The 15,983-nt window shown below is 43.2% G+C and overlaps 1 protein-coding gene across 1 annotated transcript in view; it reads right to left on the bottom strand.

Annotated features, from left to right (window-relative positions):
* The window catches only part of ubxn4 (UBX domain protein 4), a 65,546-nt gene extending 64,144 nt beyond the window's left edge, over positions 1–1,402 (bottom strand). The window contains exon 1 of the mRNA XM_033024680.1: positions 1,185–1,402. Coding sequence (XP_032880571.1) covers positions 1,185–1,266 — 82 coding nt within the window. The 5' untranslated portion in view covers positions 1,267–1,402. The remainder of the gene's footprint in view (positions 1–1,184) is intronic.
* Positions 1,403–15,983: the final 14,581 nt, after the last annotated feature.

The raw sequence follows: 15,983 nt of genomic DNA, 5'->3' as shown, positions 1-15,983 counted from the left end.
TTTTGAAAGGTGCGTAGCATCTGTTAAAAATAATATCCCCATTTTAATTTCAATAAAATATAATTTGAGTTTGTATCTCATAGTGCTCTTTACACAAGGTGAAGATGAGCAAGAGAGCAAAGGATTCTCACCTAGTAAATGGGTTGATAATGTGGAAACAAAGATCAGCAGATGCCAATTTACAAAGAAAAACACAAAATGCTGGAGTAACTAAGTCAGGCAGCATCTCTGGAGAACATGGATAGATGACATTTCAGGTTAGGATCCTTCTTCAGGGAGATAGGCAGATGCTGGATAAAGACCAGAGATGAACAGACAGGTGTGCAACAAAAGGAACGAAAGAAAGTTGCAAATATGGGTTCATAATCCATAATTTAAAACTTTTTAATCTGTTCTAAGAGACAAGGTGTTTTTTTGTGGAGTGGATGCAACCTAAGCATAATTATACCTGGCACACTAACTTGACAAAAGCCGACCCATAAGTGAGTAGAATTAGGCCATTCGGCCCACCAAGTCTACCCGCCATTTAACCATGGTTGATCTATCTCTCTCTCTCTCCTAACTCTTCTCCTGCCTTCTACCCATAACCTCTGACCCCTTTCATGAAAAGGCTCTGGGTAAAATATTACATTCTGTCCAGGCGAGGCTGAAAAGACAGTTTAATAGGAGCAGCTATCTTCTTAACAAAAAAAAAGTAACTTGGCAAACTTTAATTTCACCTGCGGCCATGATACTATGCAAATATATCATCGTTCAGTTTCTGCAGAGAAAGACACACAGCTCTTCATTTTTTTTAGATCTGCTGGACTGGAGACTTCTCCGCGATAGCTGTGCTTCAAATTCTCCATCGTCACCGGGAATATTTGATAACAGGGTCAACATTTTAGTCAAAACAACAGTTTCACAATTGATTTTGAGCTCTCTACAGCTCCTGTGCTTCCACAGACATTACTTCCAGGGCACCTTTGAGATATGCCAATGGCGCATTACCCCTCTCGTTAAGTTTCTGCTACGCATGCGGTTTTTAAATGAAATCCTGTTGGAATTGATTTGATTAAAAATCTCAACGGCATCCATAGGGATGACGTGTCGGCCCCGGTCCCTAGTCCTGCGAGGGCAGCCTCAGGCCGGAATGACGAGGCTTCCCTCCAGCTAGGCCTCAGCCCACCTGCCTGAGTCCGTACCTGTGATAAACACGATAAAAACCGCGTTCTTCTGTTTGGCTAATGTGATGGCAGCGGTGATGGTGCCTTCGAACCAGCGCATTGTCCTGACACTCTCGTTGTTTCTTCGCGTAGATCAAACCCAGCCGAATGTTTCTTCTCCTTTTCCACCGTCTGCGGTTTACAAAAGCAATGACGCGACGATCTTACACCAGACGGAATGGCCTTCGGATCCGTCAATCACCCGCGGGGGGCGGGTCGGCGTCCGACCATCATCCGCGGGAGGGGGGGGGGCAGTGACAGTCGATCACCCACAGGGGGCGTGGCCGGCGAAAAGCATCCGCGGGAGGCAGTGACCGTCGATCACCCACAGAGGGCGGGGCCAGCGACCGACCATCAACCGCGGGGGGCGGGGCCCACGTCCGGTCGTCTCCCCCAGCGCGGCGGTACGTCAATCACCCCGTGGAGGCGGGGCCAGTAGCCATCCGCTCTCAGAGGGGGCGGGGCCAGCGTCCATCCATCATCCGCCAGAGGCGGGGTTTGGCACCAGTGGGACAAAATTATGTTTTTGTGTAGGGCGGAACTGCAGAGCTATGCTGGTTTAAACCAAAGATAGAAACAAAAAAACTGGAGTAACTCGGCAGGATAGGAATGGGTGATTGGGTGTCACTACCACGACAGTGGAAGGAAGCAAACATCTGTGCAATATTTAAGAAGGGCAATAGAGGGGTTGCACGTAAGGTCACCGAGTCATAGGGCTTGACGCACGGAGCTGCTCAATCCATCTGGAGGACATCGCAGCTTCCGGTATATGTTGTTAATACACAAAACGCGTACTTTCCTACCTGTTAAAAACCGCCAAAATGGTGAATTTTTGTGCAGTAAAAAATTGTGGAAGTCGGGGTAAGCGTGAGAGACATGTACCCAACTTCAGAATTCCAAAAGTGAAACAAAATGAAGGTAAAGAGAAGTGAGAGCTGAAGGGACAACAACAGCTAAAGTGCTTGGCGAACATTGGCCGTGCAGATATCGAAATTGAAAATATTGGGAATTATCGCGTTTGCTCACTGCATTTCATCAACAGTAAGGCATTATTTGTGTTTTTTCTTGATTCCTTTGGTATCTAAAAAGTCTCAGAAGTGATAAATCTGGCTGTAAATTTTTTAAATCGCCCATGGTTCTGAAGTGGGGTTTTACATGCAAAAAGAAAATGCTTCTGAAGCTAAAGTTATCATTAAAACAATCTCCAGACTTACGAGTGGTATGTGGAAAAGTAAGTCTTCTATCATTATGCTATTGAGATGTATATTTTGGCAAATAATAAAATGTCCTGACAGCTTAAACACCCACTCCCTTTCAATAGGGTGATTTCACGAAAGGTCACTGGAGCGTAGACAAGCCTGCAGCATGGAATGATGTCAACAATCCTGATTGGGCACCCATTGTGAGCAGGATAGACAATGTGCACAAGAACGCCATCAACTTGCAGAGCTATAGATGCTTGAGCTGCAACCAAATCTGCTTTAATACTCTCTTCTTGTTGCACGTGCATGGCGTTCTTGTGCACATTGTCTATCCTGCTCACAGTGGGTGCCCAATCAGGATTGTTGACATCATTCCATGCTGCAGGCTTGTCTGTTATTAGATGATAAATAAATAAATAAGTAGTTTGGGTGATTGTGCAGGATTTAAACAAGAAACATTGAGAAATATATTTTGGCAAATAATAAAATGTCCTGCTTTTGTCCAACAAACAGCTGACAATTATCCCATTCCTTAGCTTGCATCTCAGTAAAATCTATTTCAAAACGCATTGATAGTTTACGATTATTTAAATGGTAAATGGAGCTTCAGAAGCATTTTCATTTTCATTTTCATTTTGCATGTTAAAACCCACCTGAGAACCATGGGCGATTTTGCAATTTTACTGACGGATTTTTAACTTTTAATACTTTTCATATAACAAATGAATAAAGATAAAAAGTCAATAATGCCTTACTTTTGATGAAATGCAGCGAGCAAACGCGATAATTCCCGATATATTCGATCTTTAAATCTCCACGGCAAATGTCCGATAACAACTTCCGCCGTTTTGACACCTTCAGCTCCCTCTTGAATTTACCTTAGTTTCTATCTTTTTTTTGGACTGTAAATTTAGGTAGCTGTTCCTCACGGTCACCCCGACTGGCACAGTTAATTGCAGCTCAAAAACTGGCCGTTTTCGATGTTTTTAACGGGTGTGAAAGTGCGTGTTTTCCCATTCACTAACATGTACCGGAAGTGACGCATGTACTCCAGTTAAAATTTTCGGTCACGTGGGTGCGGATCTACGCTCCAGTGACCTTTCGTGAAATCACCCTATAGGAAAATTCACATGTGGTTAAAGTGCACATTGTCAGATTTTAATAAAGGCCATTTTTATACAATTTGGTTTCACCATGTAGAAATTACAGCAGTGTTTATACATAGTCCCCCCATTTCAGGGCACCATAACGTATGGGACACAGCAATGTCAAGTAAATGAAAGTAGACATGTGTGGTATTTTGTTCCATATCTTTTGCATGCAATGACTGCTTGAAGTCTGCGTTTCTGGCATCACCAGTTGCTGAGTGTCTTCTCTGGTGATGCTCTGCCAGGCCTGTATTGCTGCCATCTTTAGCTTATGCTTGTTTTGGGGGCTAATCTCCTTCAGTTTTCTCTTCAGCATATAAAAGGCATGCTCAATTGGGTTCAGATCGGGTGATTGACTTGGCCACTCAAGAATTTACCATTTTTTAGCTTTGAAAATCTCCTTTGTTGCTTTAGCAGTATGTTTGGGGTCATTGTCTTACTGTAGAATGAACCGCTGGCCAATGTGTTTTGAGACATTTGTTTGAACTTGAGCAGATAGGATGTGTCTATACACTTAAGAATTCATTATGCTATTACCATCAGCAGTTGTATCATCAATGTAGATAAGTGAGCCAGTACCTTCAGCAACCATACTTGCCCACCACAGAGTTTTGCAGATGACGTGGTATGCTTTGGACCTTGGGCAGTTCCTTCTCTCCTCCATACTTTGCTCTTGCCATCACTTTGATATAAGTTAATCTTCGTCTCATCTGTCCACAAGACCTTTTTCCAGAACCGTGCTTGCTCTTTTAAGTACTTCTTGCCAAACTGTAACCTGGCCATCCTATTTTTGCGGCTAACCAGTGGTTTGCATCTTGCAGTGTAGCCTCTGTATTTCTGTTCTTGAAGTCTTCTGCATGAGGTGGTCATTGACAAATTCACACCTGAAGTGCGTTTCTGATCTGTCGGACAGGTGTTTTGGTTGTTTTCTTTTTAATGGAGAGAATTCTTCTGTTATCAGCTGTGGAGGTCTTCCTTGGCCTGACAGTCCCTTTGCGATTCGTAGACTCACCAGTGCTCTTTTTCTTCTTAATGATGTTCCAAACAGTTGATTTTGGTTAGCCTAAGTTTTGGCTGATGTCTCTAACAGTTTTATTCTTGTTTCTCAGTCTCATAATGGCTTCTTTGACTTTCATTGGCACAACTTTGGTCCTCATGTTGATAAACACCAATAAATGTTTCCAAAGGCGATGGAAAGACTGGAGGAAAGACTAGGTGCTGAGAGCTCTCTTATACCAGCACGGAGGAGGCAATTAAACACACCTGAGCATTTACAAACACCTGTGAAGCCATGTGTCCCAAATATTATGGTGCCGTGAAATGGGGTGGGTGGGAGGGGTATGAGGGGTGATTTCTACATGGTGAAACCAAAATGTATTAAAATACCCTTTAATAAAATTTGACACTGTTCACTTTAACCACATGTGATGTTTTTCTATTACAAATCTCAAATTATGCGGTACAGAGGCAAATAAATAAATGATGGGTCTTTGTCCCAAACATTATGGAGGGCACTGTATGTGTAAAGCCTAATCATCTTCAACAAAAATTCTTCTTTGTTTCTTCCCTCTCAAGCATGTATTATCTGCTTACAGTTCTTGACCTCTGTATATTTTGTTTGCATTGATTTTCACAGTAATAACAAAATCACCAGAAAAATACAGCAGGCTGTAATGGTGCCAACACAAGAAAGACATTTTGGATAGTCCTTAACCTTTCTACAGGGTGAGAGGATTTTTAATATTTGTGTATTTGGAATGGGGAAACCATGGTGAAGTGTGAAGGAAGATCAATGCAAGTATTCATGAGTTCTTTGCCTGGCAACACAATGCATCAACTTTCTGGAAATATGTGTGCATAAAGACACATGTCTCAAATTAGGGTTTTCAGTTAAGATCCAGGAGTATGGATTAAAACAAAAGGCCAGATTGATGGTTCCTTACATGCAATGAAATCCACTCTTAAACCTGGTCACAATACACTCACAAATTAGTAATTTTCAAGGACATTACTAATTTTCTCTCAACTAGTACTTTGGTGTCTAATTTCACTTTGAACATAGTGTTCCAGTCAGGACCAACCTTAGGAGGTGCGGGGCCCAATTGGGAATTTTTTTCATAGAATATAAATAAATAATTATAAATGAGTTACGTGTCGTGAGTAATATGACAATTCGGGGGAGAGTTCCTTTCACAGCGTGTGGGGAGTCTAGCCAGGGGTAAAGTTGCGGGGAGGGCAGGAACGTTGAGAAGGAGGGGGTTGGGTTCATGCTAGTAACTCACTCACTCATCGCTGCCGCGGCACTCCGGGCGCGGAGCCACCACATTGTGGCCGGGGAGGGAAGCAGCTCGCCTATGAGCGGCCTCCATTACCGGACAGCGGACCCGACTGCCATCTCAGCGCCTTCTGCCGGCCCGCTCACCTCTGGCAGTGCTCTCCGTCTGAATAGTGAGGGGACCAGCTCAAGAGCAAAGATCATAGAGCGGAGTGGGTCAGCGGGTGATGGATAACATCACAGCGGGCAGTGGATCTTACTCCTGTGTCAGCGCGAACAAGGGATCAATTGAGGTTACTCGCACTGACATATGGAGTAAGCTCCACCGCCCGCTGACCCACTCTTGAGCTGGATGATCCCCGGCCGATCCCCTCCTTCTCAACGCTCCAGCCCTCCCCTCAACTTTACCCCTGGACACACTACCCGCACGCTCTGAAAGGGACTCCCCCCCCCCCCCCCTCCCCCAGCAGCGCTGCCCTTTTACAGCCGCTTCCCATCAGCTGCTAGCAATGAGGGATAGACTTGGCTATCCCTCAGTACAGCAACATCGTTCTTGATGTTGCTGTACTGAGGGATAACAAAGTCTATCTTTCTTGGCTAACAACCTAACCTTCGGCTTCCAAGATGCAGGTACATTTTCTAGCAATGTTACAAAATTTTGAGATTTAAAAAATCAATTCTGCAATTTATCCCATGAGATCAAGCATTTAATTTGATACCTAATTCACTTTCATATCTTCAGTATTAAAAAAAGTTATGGCCATTTTCATACTCGGAAATTAGCATTTTGTTCCCTATTGCTTTTCCATTGACTTAACACAAAAGCTGTGATCGAGGACAGTCAAAAGCCCATAACTTTCCTAAAAATTAAGAGAACTGAATGACATTTTTCAGTTATTATAGATTGAAGCATTCTGAAACAAATATAAAACATCTTACTTGGATGACCAGAAATTAAAGCATATAATTAGTTAATTACCTAATTGTAGCTAATTACAAAATTGACCGTTGTGAAATAGTAATAAACACCCAGACTGCCTTGAAAATTCAAAAATGTGATATTTTCAATATCAGAACTTTAATATTATTGTATTATATGCTGTAAGTCCGTAACAGATAGGTAAATAAATTACAATTTCTAGCAATAGACCTGGTCTTTATGGAGAAGATCAGTTGCTAGTTGGTACATTGGCATACCATAACCAGTAGCATCATCATACTCCTCAGATTGTAACCAATAAGCAACTCTGTACACCTTGTTTTTCCTCAACTTTTTAATTTTGGCATTGTAAATTACAAGTTTTTGCTCTTCAAACCACGCATGGCATGCCTTTCTGCCCACTACTTTCCCATTAATAATGTCCTGTAGATTCAATGTCTTGAGAAAAAGATAATTAAAAAAAATAGCCTAAGTATCCAAATAACAAACTAATCCAATTCACACAAGAATTCACAATATAACATGATTTTTAAATCTCACTGTCATGAATTTATATGCCAGATGGAAGGAATTTAATGCTTAATTCCCATAAATTAATCTAGAAACATCCACTCATAGAAACATAGAAAATAGGTGCAGGAGTAGGCCATTCGGCCCTTCGAGCCTGCACCGCCAGTCAATATGATCATGGCTGATCATCCAACTCAGTATCCTGTGCCTGCCTTCTCTCCATACCCCCTGATCTCTTTAACCACAAGGGCCACATCTAACTCCCTCTTAAATATAGCCAATGAACTGGCCTCAGCTCCATTCTGTGGCAGAGAATTCCAGAGATTCACCACTCTGTGTAAAAAATGTTTTTCTCATCTCAGTCCTAAAAGATTTCCCCTTTATCCTTAAACTGTGACCCCTTGTTCTGGAATCCTTAAACTGTGACCCCTTGCTCTGGAAGATAATCAAAATTATTTTTTGCACAATACATGTGGCTAAAACTGTTGTGTATATTTAGTATAAAACTATTGACTATGGATAGACATTAACACAAAATATAGATGATTTAGATGCTCTTATGACATGATTGTCCAACAAAAATGAGCATTTAAATCTTGCGAGTGGGTGTTTCTGGAATGTGATCGATTGGAATGTTGCCACTGCAGTGAGTTTTAACCCCATATCAGCAGTAAAGACACTGCCGGTTCGTAAGGGGCCCAAATAACATTTTCGCAGCGTAAAATTAGATTAAAGCCATCCCAAGAAGCAAGATTATATGTAAAATAAGACTTACCCTTTGTTTTGTCCTGTTATTACGATCCGTCACGTTGTAGGCGTTGAGGGCGTTCAAAGCCCTTAATAATCTTATGTTTCAATGAGATCTCCTCTCATCCTTCTAAACTCCAGAGTGTACAAGCCCAGCTGCTCCATTCTCTCAGCATACGACAGTCCCGCCATCCCGGGAATTAACCTTGTAAACCTAAGCTGCACTCCCTCAATAGCAAGAATGTCCTTCCTCAACTTAGGGGACCAAAACTGCACACAATACTCCAGGTGCGGTCTCACTAGAACTCTGTACAACTGCAGAAGGATCTCTTTGCTCCTATATTCGATTCCTCTTGTTATAAAGACCAACATGCCATTTCTTAGCGCTAACGGCAGATACTCGGGAAACGTGGTAACTCGTGAAGATTTTTCAACATGTTGAAAAATGTCCTCGAGTAAAATATAACCAGGATGTAAAAAATTGATACTTTTTAACACGTAGTCATACCGTAGTAGCTCGTGAGTTTACTGTAGTAGGACCTAGTGTCCTATAGCACTATTGTATGTTCGTGATGGAAATAAGAATACTCTGTATATTCATTACCTTTGAATTGTAGTTTTTTGTAATCCTCCTATAATTTCTGAGTTCCATTTCACAATATCTACCAGACATACAGAATGTTGCAAGGTAATATCTTGCCCAAACTCAGTTGTATCTTTCTATCTCAATAAATATCACAAAATATGCCATTGTTTCAGCTACATTATGACAAAATATAGAATGTAGGTTATTTGTTATCAGTCACCCCATCCCAGAAACAACAGTACTTAAAGAAGAACATTTGTTTTACTAATTTACGAGCATGTGCCATACAGAGTCCGTTGATCCATATCCAACAAAATGTTGTGATAATTGCATAAAAGGTATTATTGTCTAAGAAATTTGGTGTGGAATGATAATCCATCTCAGTACTCATTTAGGCAAGTCCCAAGCTATAGATACTTGTTCCCCACCCCCAATCCCCCTCGCCTGATCTTCATTGAATCTACCATTTGACCAAACTTTTACTCAGTTGCTGTAACGTTTCCTTCCTATCAAAATCTCCGTGTAGCATCTCTGTCCCTATCTTCCAATTCCCACTTTGAAATAAAATACAACTTTCAACTTAAAAATTTTGCAGCAGGATCGCTATATAAATGCAAATATATGGTATTTTATCCTAGCATCCCCCCCTTACCACCACACGAGAAGCGTAACTTGAAGCGTTTGCATTTGGAGAAGTTCGATACGGACCAGGAATGAAAATTAATAGCTATGAATCGATTAACAGCGAGCTACGAGGTTAGATTGAAACACCTGTCAGAGGGCTAAGAAACAATCTGAGTTGACGGCGTATTGTTTTAAGTGAGCATTTTGCAGCGATCTCACCTTATATTTTGGCAAAACATTCTTTCCACGGAAATCTCCTATTTCACTTTGAAATTATATTCATTTATAACCGTTTGTAACATCAGTAACCACCTTAATGTTCGTGCATTTAGTACCGGGTATGCTTGAAACAATTTATTGTAATGTACTGTATCTTTAAAAAAAACGACATCAACCAGGTGTGAAAATTACACTGAATCGAACGATGATTGAATATGCGTGGGAATCAACTAATCGCGATCCTGCTGCGAAATTTTAAAGTCAAAAGTAGTTTTTTATTTCAAAGTGGGAATTTGAAGATAGGGACAGAAATGCTACACAGAGATTTTAAGCTCTTGGGTGAACTCGCACAGTGGAACAGGGCTTGAGGCAGCATCTATGGAGCGAAGGAAATAGCCGGGTCTGAATAAGGGTTTCGACCCGAAACATTGCATATTTCCTTCGCTCCATATGTGCTGCCTCACCCGCTAGGTTTCTCCAGCAGTTTTGTCTACCACAAAACGTCAATGATTCTGGGAATGCCGAGAGAGCTAGAGAGAGACGAGATGGGGAATGGGAGAGAGAGCGCGCAAGAGAGAGAGGGAGGGAGAGAGCGAAAGACAGAGACACAACGTGGGTCGGTAGGTAAATTGAATGACTAACCTGCTGCAGACCAAGAATCTCACCAAGAAGAAGTCCTCAATCAATGCATCAATCTACATTCCTCAGTAAATGTAATTATGTTTTGAAGAAGTGTTAATGACGCCACATGAATTGTATTCAAAGGACACAGCGTCATTAATACTTCTTCAAAAACACAATTACATTTACTGAGGAATGTGGATCGATGCATTGATGACGCATTGTATAACTACTTGTTAACTACTGGCGGTTAACAAGTGCTACAGTAGTAGTTACAGTAGTAGTTAACACATTGTTTGTGTCTGATGGCCGTGTAGCGCTTGTTATCCATGTAGGTTTTGTAAAAAAATCCGTATGGCGAATGTTTTTTTAAAAATCTTTATTTAGCAAAGCGAATTTGTATTTCCATATGAAATACGGAAAATTAACGCGGGGTCCCCCTTGGGCGCGGGGCCCAATTTGGAAAAATTGGTTCAATCGGCTTAAGGCCGGCCCTGGTTCCAGTTGAGAAGAACTTTATTTGCTGAAATTCTCCTTCGATTATTTTGTTAACTATTTTCAAATCTTCTGAATGCCAAATCACATAATTAAGAAAATAAAGTTACTCCAGAAAACTTTAAAAATCCTTAAAAATCTCCCATTAACCAAAGGGAAACCATTCTCTTTGATCGCTCCACATTATTGCAATCCCTGATTATAATTCTTATAGAAATCAGGGATTTCCATCTCACACAAGAAACTATGAAGGCGAGGGGTTGATCATGGTAGATTGGGAAAACCGATTAAAAAACACGAAAATGAACAGGCGATGGCTAATATTTAAATAAATAATACATAACAATAACAATCAAATATAAAATCGATGAGGTGCAGAAACAAAACTGGTTGAACTATGAACATGAGACATTTTAAAAAGAACACCATGGGGACCATGAAACAAGTTTTACTTGCAAGATGGGATGAGCAGTGCAGGAGATTTTAGAGTCTGAAGAAGGGTCTTGACCTGAAACGTCCCCCATTCCTTCTCTCCAGAGATGCTGCCTGTCCCGCTGAGTTACCCCAACTTTTTGTGTCTACGGGAGATTTTAAAAGCAGTCATTTGTGTCCTGGAATACCTATTGTGGCATAGAAAAGTCCGGTGGGTTTTGAGAGGATAAGGTGAGATCTGTTTTTGTTTTGTAACTTATCCTTGGTCCACATGTGTTAGGTAGGACAAGGCATTGGTATGCTCCTCCAAAAGGATGTGGGAAGTCAGGGAAACAACGTCATTGAGGACAACAGCTGTGGGAAGTACATGCAGCTGCAGGCCCTGTATGACCACATAGGGGAACTGGAGCTGCAGCAGGATAATTTCAGGATTGTCAGGAAGAATAAAAGCATCATAGATATGAGTTATAGTGAGGTGGTCACACCATGGTACAGGCATAAAGTAGATGGGTGACCACCAGGAAAGGCAGAGAGTGCAGGAATCCCCTGTGGCCATTCACCTTCAAAATTAGCTCAGGGAACTCAAATCGCAGAGCGGCGAAAGGCTCCTGGACCTCTGCGATGTCGTCGGGTTGCTGTTTGGGTGGAGGCGAGTTGCGCGGTTCGGGGGTCTGACAATGGGATCATATGACTGCCACGCACATTGACGAGAAGGGAGAACGCGCGCAAGAATTCCAACCCCAAGATCGGCTGGGCGACGTTAGCAACGATAAACTTTCACCTATACAGGTGGGAGTCAAAGGTTAGGTTAAGGGTCCGCGTACCGTACGTTTAAATGTCACTCCCGTTAACAGCTGAGAGGACGGGTCCTACCTTACCAACGCGGGTATCGCGGGTGGTCGGAGGAAGGATGCCGACGATGGCCCCGGAGTCCACAAGGAAACGGCGGCCAAAGTGAAGATCACAGACGTAGAGGCGTTCTTTTGGGTCGATCACGGTCGCCTCTACAGGCATTCGGCCGAGGCATTTCCCTGAAACGTATAGGGGCTTCGGCAGCATTGAGCTTCTGCACCGAAATAGAGATAGTAGTAACACCAGCGGCATCTACCATAAGGCTCAGGATGCTCGCCTCCGCCCAAACAGCAACCCGACGACATCACAGAGGTCCAGGAACCTTTCGCCGCTCTGCGATCTGCGGCGGATCCTCAGAGGTAGCCGATGTCGGGCCTTCCTCGCGTAGCTTCCTCGGCGGCAATCTAGCTGGAGCAGCTGGGCGGGTGAAGGCGCAAACCTCCCGCCGCCCCGTGGTCCAGAGTTCATCGGCCCTCTCAGCGAGCTGTTGGGGGTCGCTAAAATCAGCTCCGGCGAGCATCAAACGGACGTCATCAGGCATCTGCTCTAAGAAAGCCTGCTCAAACAATAAGCACGGCCGATGCCCGTCCATCAGGGCCAACATCCTGGCCATTATGGTGGAAGGTCTCCAATCGCCCATGTCATCCATATGTAGGATCTTCGATGCTCCCTCTCGATGGCTGAGCCCGAAGGTATGTAACAGCAGGGCCTTGAGGCCATCGTACATGGCCGCCACTGGTGGATCCCTCAGGTAAGGCAGCAACCACGAGGCCGACTCCTGCGGCAGGGTCCCCACCACGTGAAAATACAGCGTCTCGTCGGCGACGATGTGGTGCAGATGGAATTGCGCTTCCACGTGTGCAAACCAAGCCTGTGGCTGATCAGGCCAAAAGGAGGCAGCCGAAGGCTGATGGGCAGTGAGTCCTGCTGAGTGCCTGATACGCTGGCGGGCAAATACTCTTTCTGCATGCTCTTGAGACTAACGATGGTTAGACTCGTCAGGGTCACCAATTTAGTGGATACAAAACGACAATCGGTGGTTTTGAAAAGGATTTGTTCACAATCGCAATTCTCCGACAGTACGAGTCATACAACACAACTGACCACAACGGTGGTCCTCGAACGACTGGCGGGCAGAGGCCAGAAACTGCGCAAAAACCCAACCCCTCCCAGAGTCACGTGCGCGCGGCTTCTGACCGCAGGGTTCGATGCTGACGCGCACCAGCAGGTGCTGCTACATGTGTATATTAAGTGTGTATGTGTGTGCACGTGTATTAAGTGTGTGTGCGCGCGTGTATTAAGTGTGTGTGTATATTAAGTGTGTGTGTGCGCGTGCATTAAGTGTGCATAAGCGTATTAAGTGTGCACATGCGTGTATTAAGTGCGCGCGTGCATGTATTAAGTGCGCGCGCGTGTGGATGTATTAAGTCCGTGTGCATTGTGTGCGTGTAAATAACTGTACAGAAGAGAGCAACAGCAGCAGTCGGGTCCGTGGCATCAGGCCAGACTCAGAGGCACAGTGGGGTAGGATGGGCTACCTCAATCTTGGCTTCTCATGCATCTCCAAGTAAACAACAAAATTAGTTTACTGAAATAATTGCAAATATATGATATTCCATCTTATGTTTCTGCAAACAAATTATCTCAATGGCCACAAACCCTAATGTTCCTGCTGTAATTTATGGCTAAGTTGGAGCCAATGCTATTAACTCACACTCGTATTTTAAATATTCTGAGCAGATCTTCATTGCAATCTATTATCATCCCAAACCATTTCTAAGCATTTTAAGGTCTAATCATTAACAGTAATATAACATTATTATTTGGAGATGCTAAATTAATAGTCATAAATTTAACCTTTTGTTCACCAACTATTCTCAATTTATTTGAATATCTTTACATTTATCCTTGCAGTAAATACATTAGACCTCACCAGCCTTAGCATGTCAAAGCTAATTTAAAATAGTGATGTTTCAGAGGTAGATATTTTCCAATTTTGTTACTTATAGTACTGTCAGAACTGAGAAAACTGGGACAAAAATTGTTTTAAAGGAATTCCACTGATTTTTTTAATTTTGAATGTATAGGAATAAAATAACTACAAGGTGTAGATAGTCAGAGTCCTTTCTCCAGGGTGAAAATATCAAATAGCAGTAAACATAGCTTAAGGGGAGATGCAGAAAACTTAGAGATGTACGAGGCAAATTTTATTTTGTACACAATGGCGGATGCTCAGAATGCTTCGCCAGGGGCTCATTCTGGTGCTGCACTGTTCTGGGTCTATAATACTGTCCACAGTTCAGGACTGTGCATGGCATTAATATTCAGAGTCAGGGTACGTTGTCCATCAATCACCCACTTACACTAATTCTGTATGAATTCCATTCTACCTACTTTCTATCACTTCATATTAAATTCTACCATTCAGTTGCACACAATGGGAGCAATTTTCAATGGCCAATTAACCTACTGACCCAGACAGTCACAGGGCAAACATGCATTGAACCCGGGTCTCTGGCACTGAAGTTAGTTGTACAACGGTGCTACCTGATACGACTGGCCTCAAACATTTTCAATTTAACATAGGAAAAAAAAGACCAATTCATATTATCAATCCACTGAAATTGAAGGATTGTTTACCTTATTCAAATATATAAAAACTGGCAGCAAACAATCTAAATGTACATAGAATATGTTCATAAAATGAATAGCAGTGATTGTGGTAGATTCAGAAAGTGATACACACTCAACACCAATCTTAGTGATAAAAGTACAAACCTGAAGACCAGCTTGGTTCTTGTATAGGATTCATTATATTCGGCACTAAAATTAATCTGGACCATTTCCGACATCTCCCTACCGTTTCTAGATCTCACTATCTCCATCGCAGGTAACAGACTTGTGACCAACATCTACCCATGGCTATCTGGACTACACTTCTTCCCACCCTGCTTCCTGTAAGGACTCTATCCCCTACTCTCAATTACTCCGTCTACGCCACATCTGCACCCAGGATGAGGTGTTCCAAACCAGGGCATCGGAGATGTCCTCATTCTTTAGGGAATGGGATTTCCCTCTTCGACTATAGATGAGGCTCTCACCAGGGTCTCCTCTATATCCCGTAGCTCCACTCTCACTCCCCACCCTCCCCCCCCCCCCACTCATAACAAGGACAGAGTCCCCCTTGTCCTTACCTTCCACCCTACCAGCCGTCACATACAACAGATAATCCTCCGACATTTTCGCCACCTCCAACGGGACCCCACCACTGGCCACATCTTCCCATCTCCTCCCCTTTCGGCTTTCCGCAGAGACCACTCCTTCCGTAACTCCTTGGTCAATTTGTCCCTTCCCACCCAAACCAACCCCTCCACTGGTACTTTCCCTTGCAACCCAGCAAATGCTACACTTGTTGCTTTACCTCCCCCCTCAACTCCATCCAAGGACCCAAGCAGTCTTTCCAGGTGAGGCAGAGGTTCACCTGCGCCTTCTCCAACCTCATCTATTGCACCCGCTGTTCTAGTTGTCAACTGCTCTTTATCGGTGAGACCAAGCGCAGGTATGGCGATCGCTTCGCCCAACACCTCCGCTCAGTTCGCATTAACCAACCTGATTAACCACCCGGTGGCTCAACTCCCCCTCCCATTCTGAATCCAACCTTTTGTCCTGGGCCTCCATATTTCGCTTGGGTAGTTTACACCCCAGCGGTATGAACATTGACCTCCAATTTCAGGTAGTCCTTATTTTCTCCCTCCCCAGATCTCCCACAGCCTACTGTCTCCGCCTCTTCCTTTCTTCTTCCAGCCCCCCCAACCCACACATCAGTCTGAAGGGTCTCGACCCAAAACGTCACCCATTCCTTCGCTCCATAGATGCTGCTTCATCCGCTGAGTTTCTCCAGCTTTTTGTCTACCTTCGATTATTCCAGCATCTGCAGTTTTTCTTAAACAAAGGATTCATTATATTGATCAGTGGCTGTATAGCAATATTATATTTTCAGCCTCAACATGTCTACAGGTAGCACTGTACTTCACAGCCAATTCTTGAAAATCTCAAACAAGTGGTTAAGACTTAAAAAATATAAAATCAAATATTAAGAGGGTTGTCTTCAGATTTCTTTGTTTTGT

Source organism: Amblyraja radiata, chromosome 7 (genome assembly GCF_010909765.2).
Source record: "Amblyraja radiata isolate CabotCenter1 chromosome 7, sAmbRad1.1.pri, whole genome shotgun sequence".
NCBI lineage: Eukaryota > Metazoa > Chordata > Chondrichthyes > Rajiformes > Rajidae > Amblyraja > Amblyraja radiata.
This window is presented reverse-complemented; position numbering and strand designations above follow the sequence as displayed.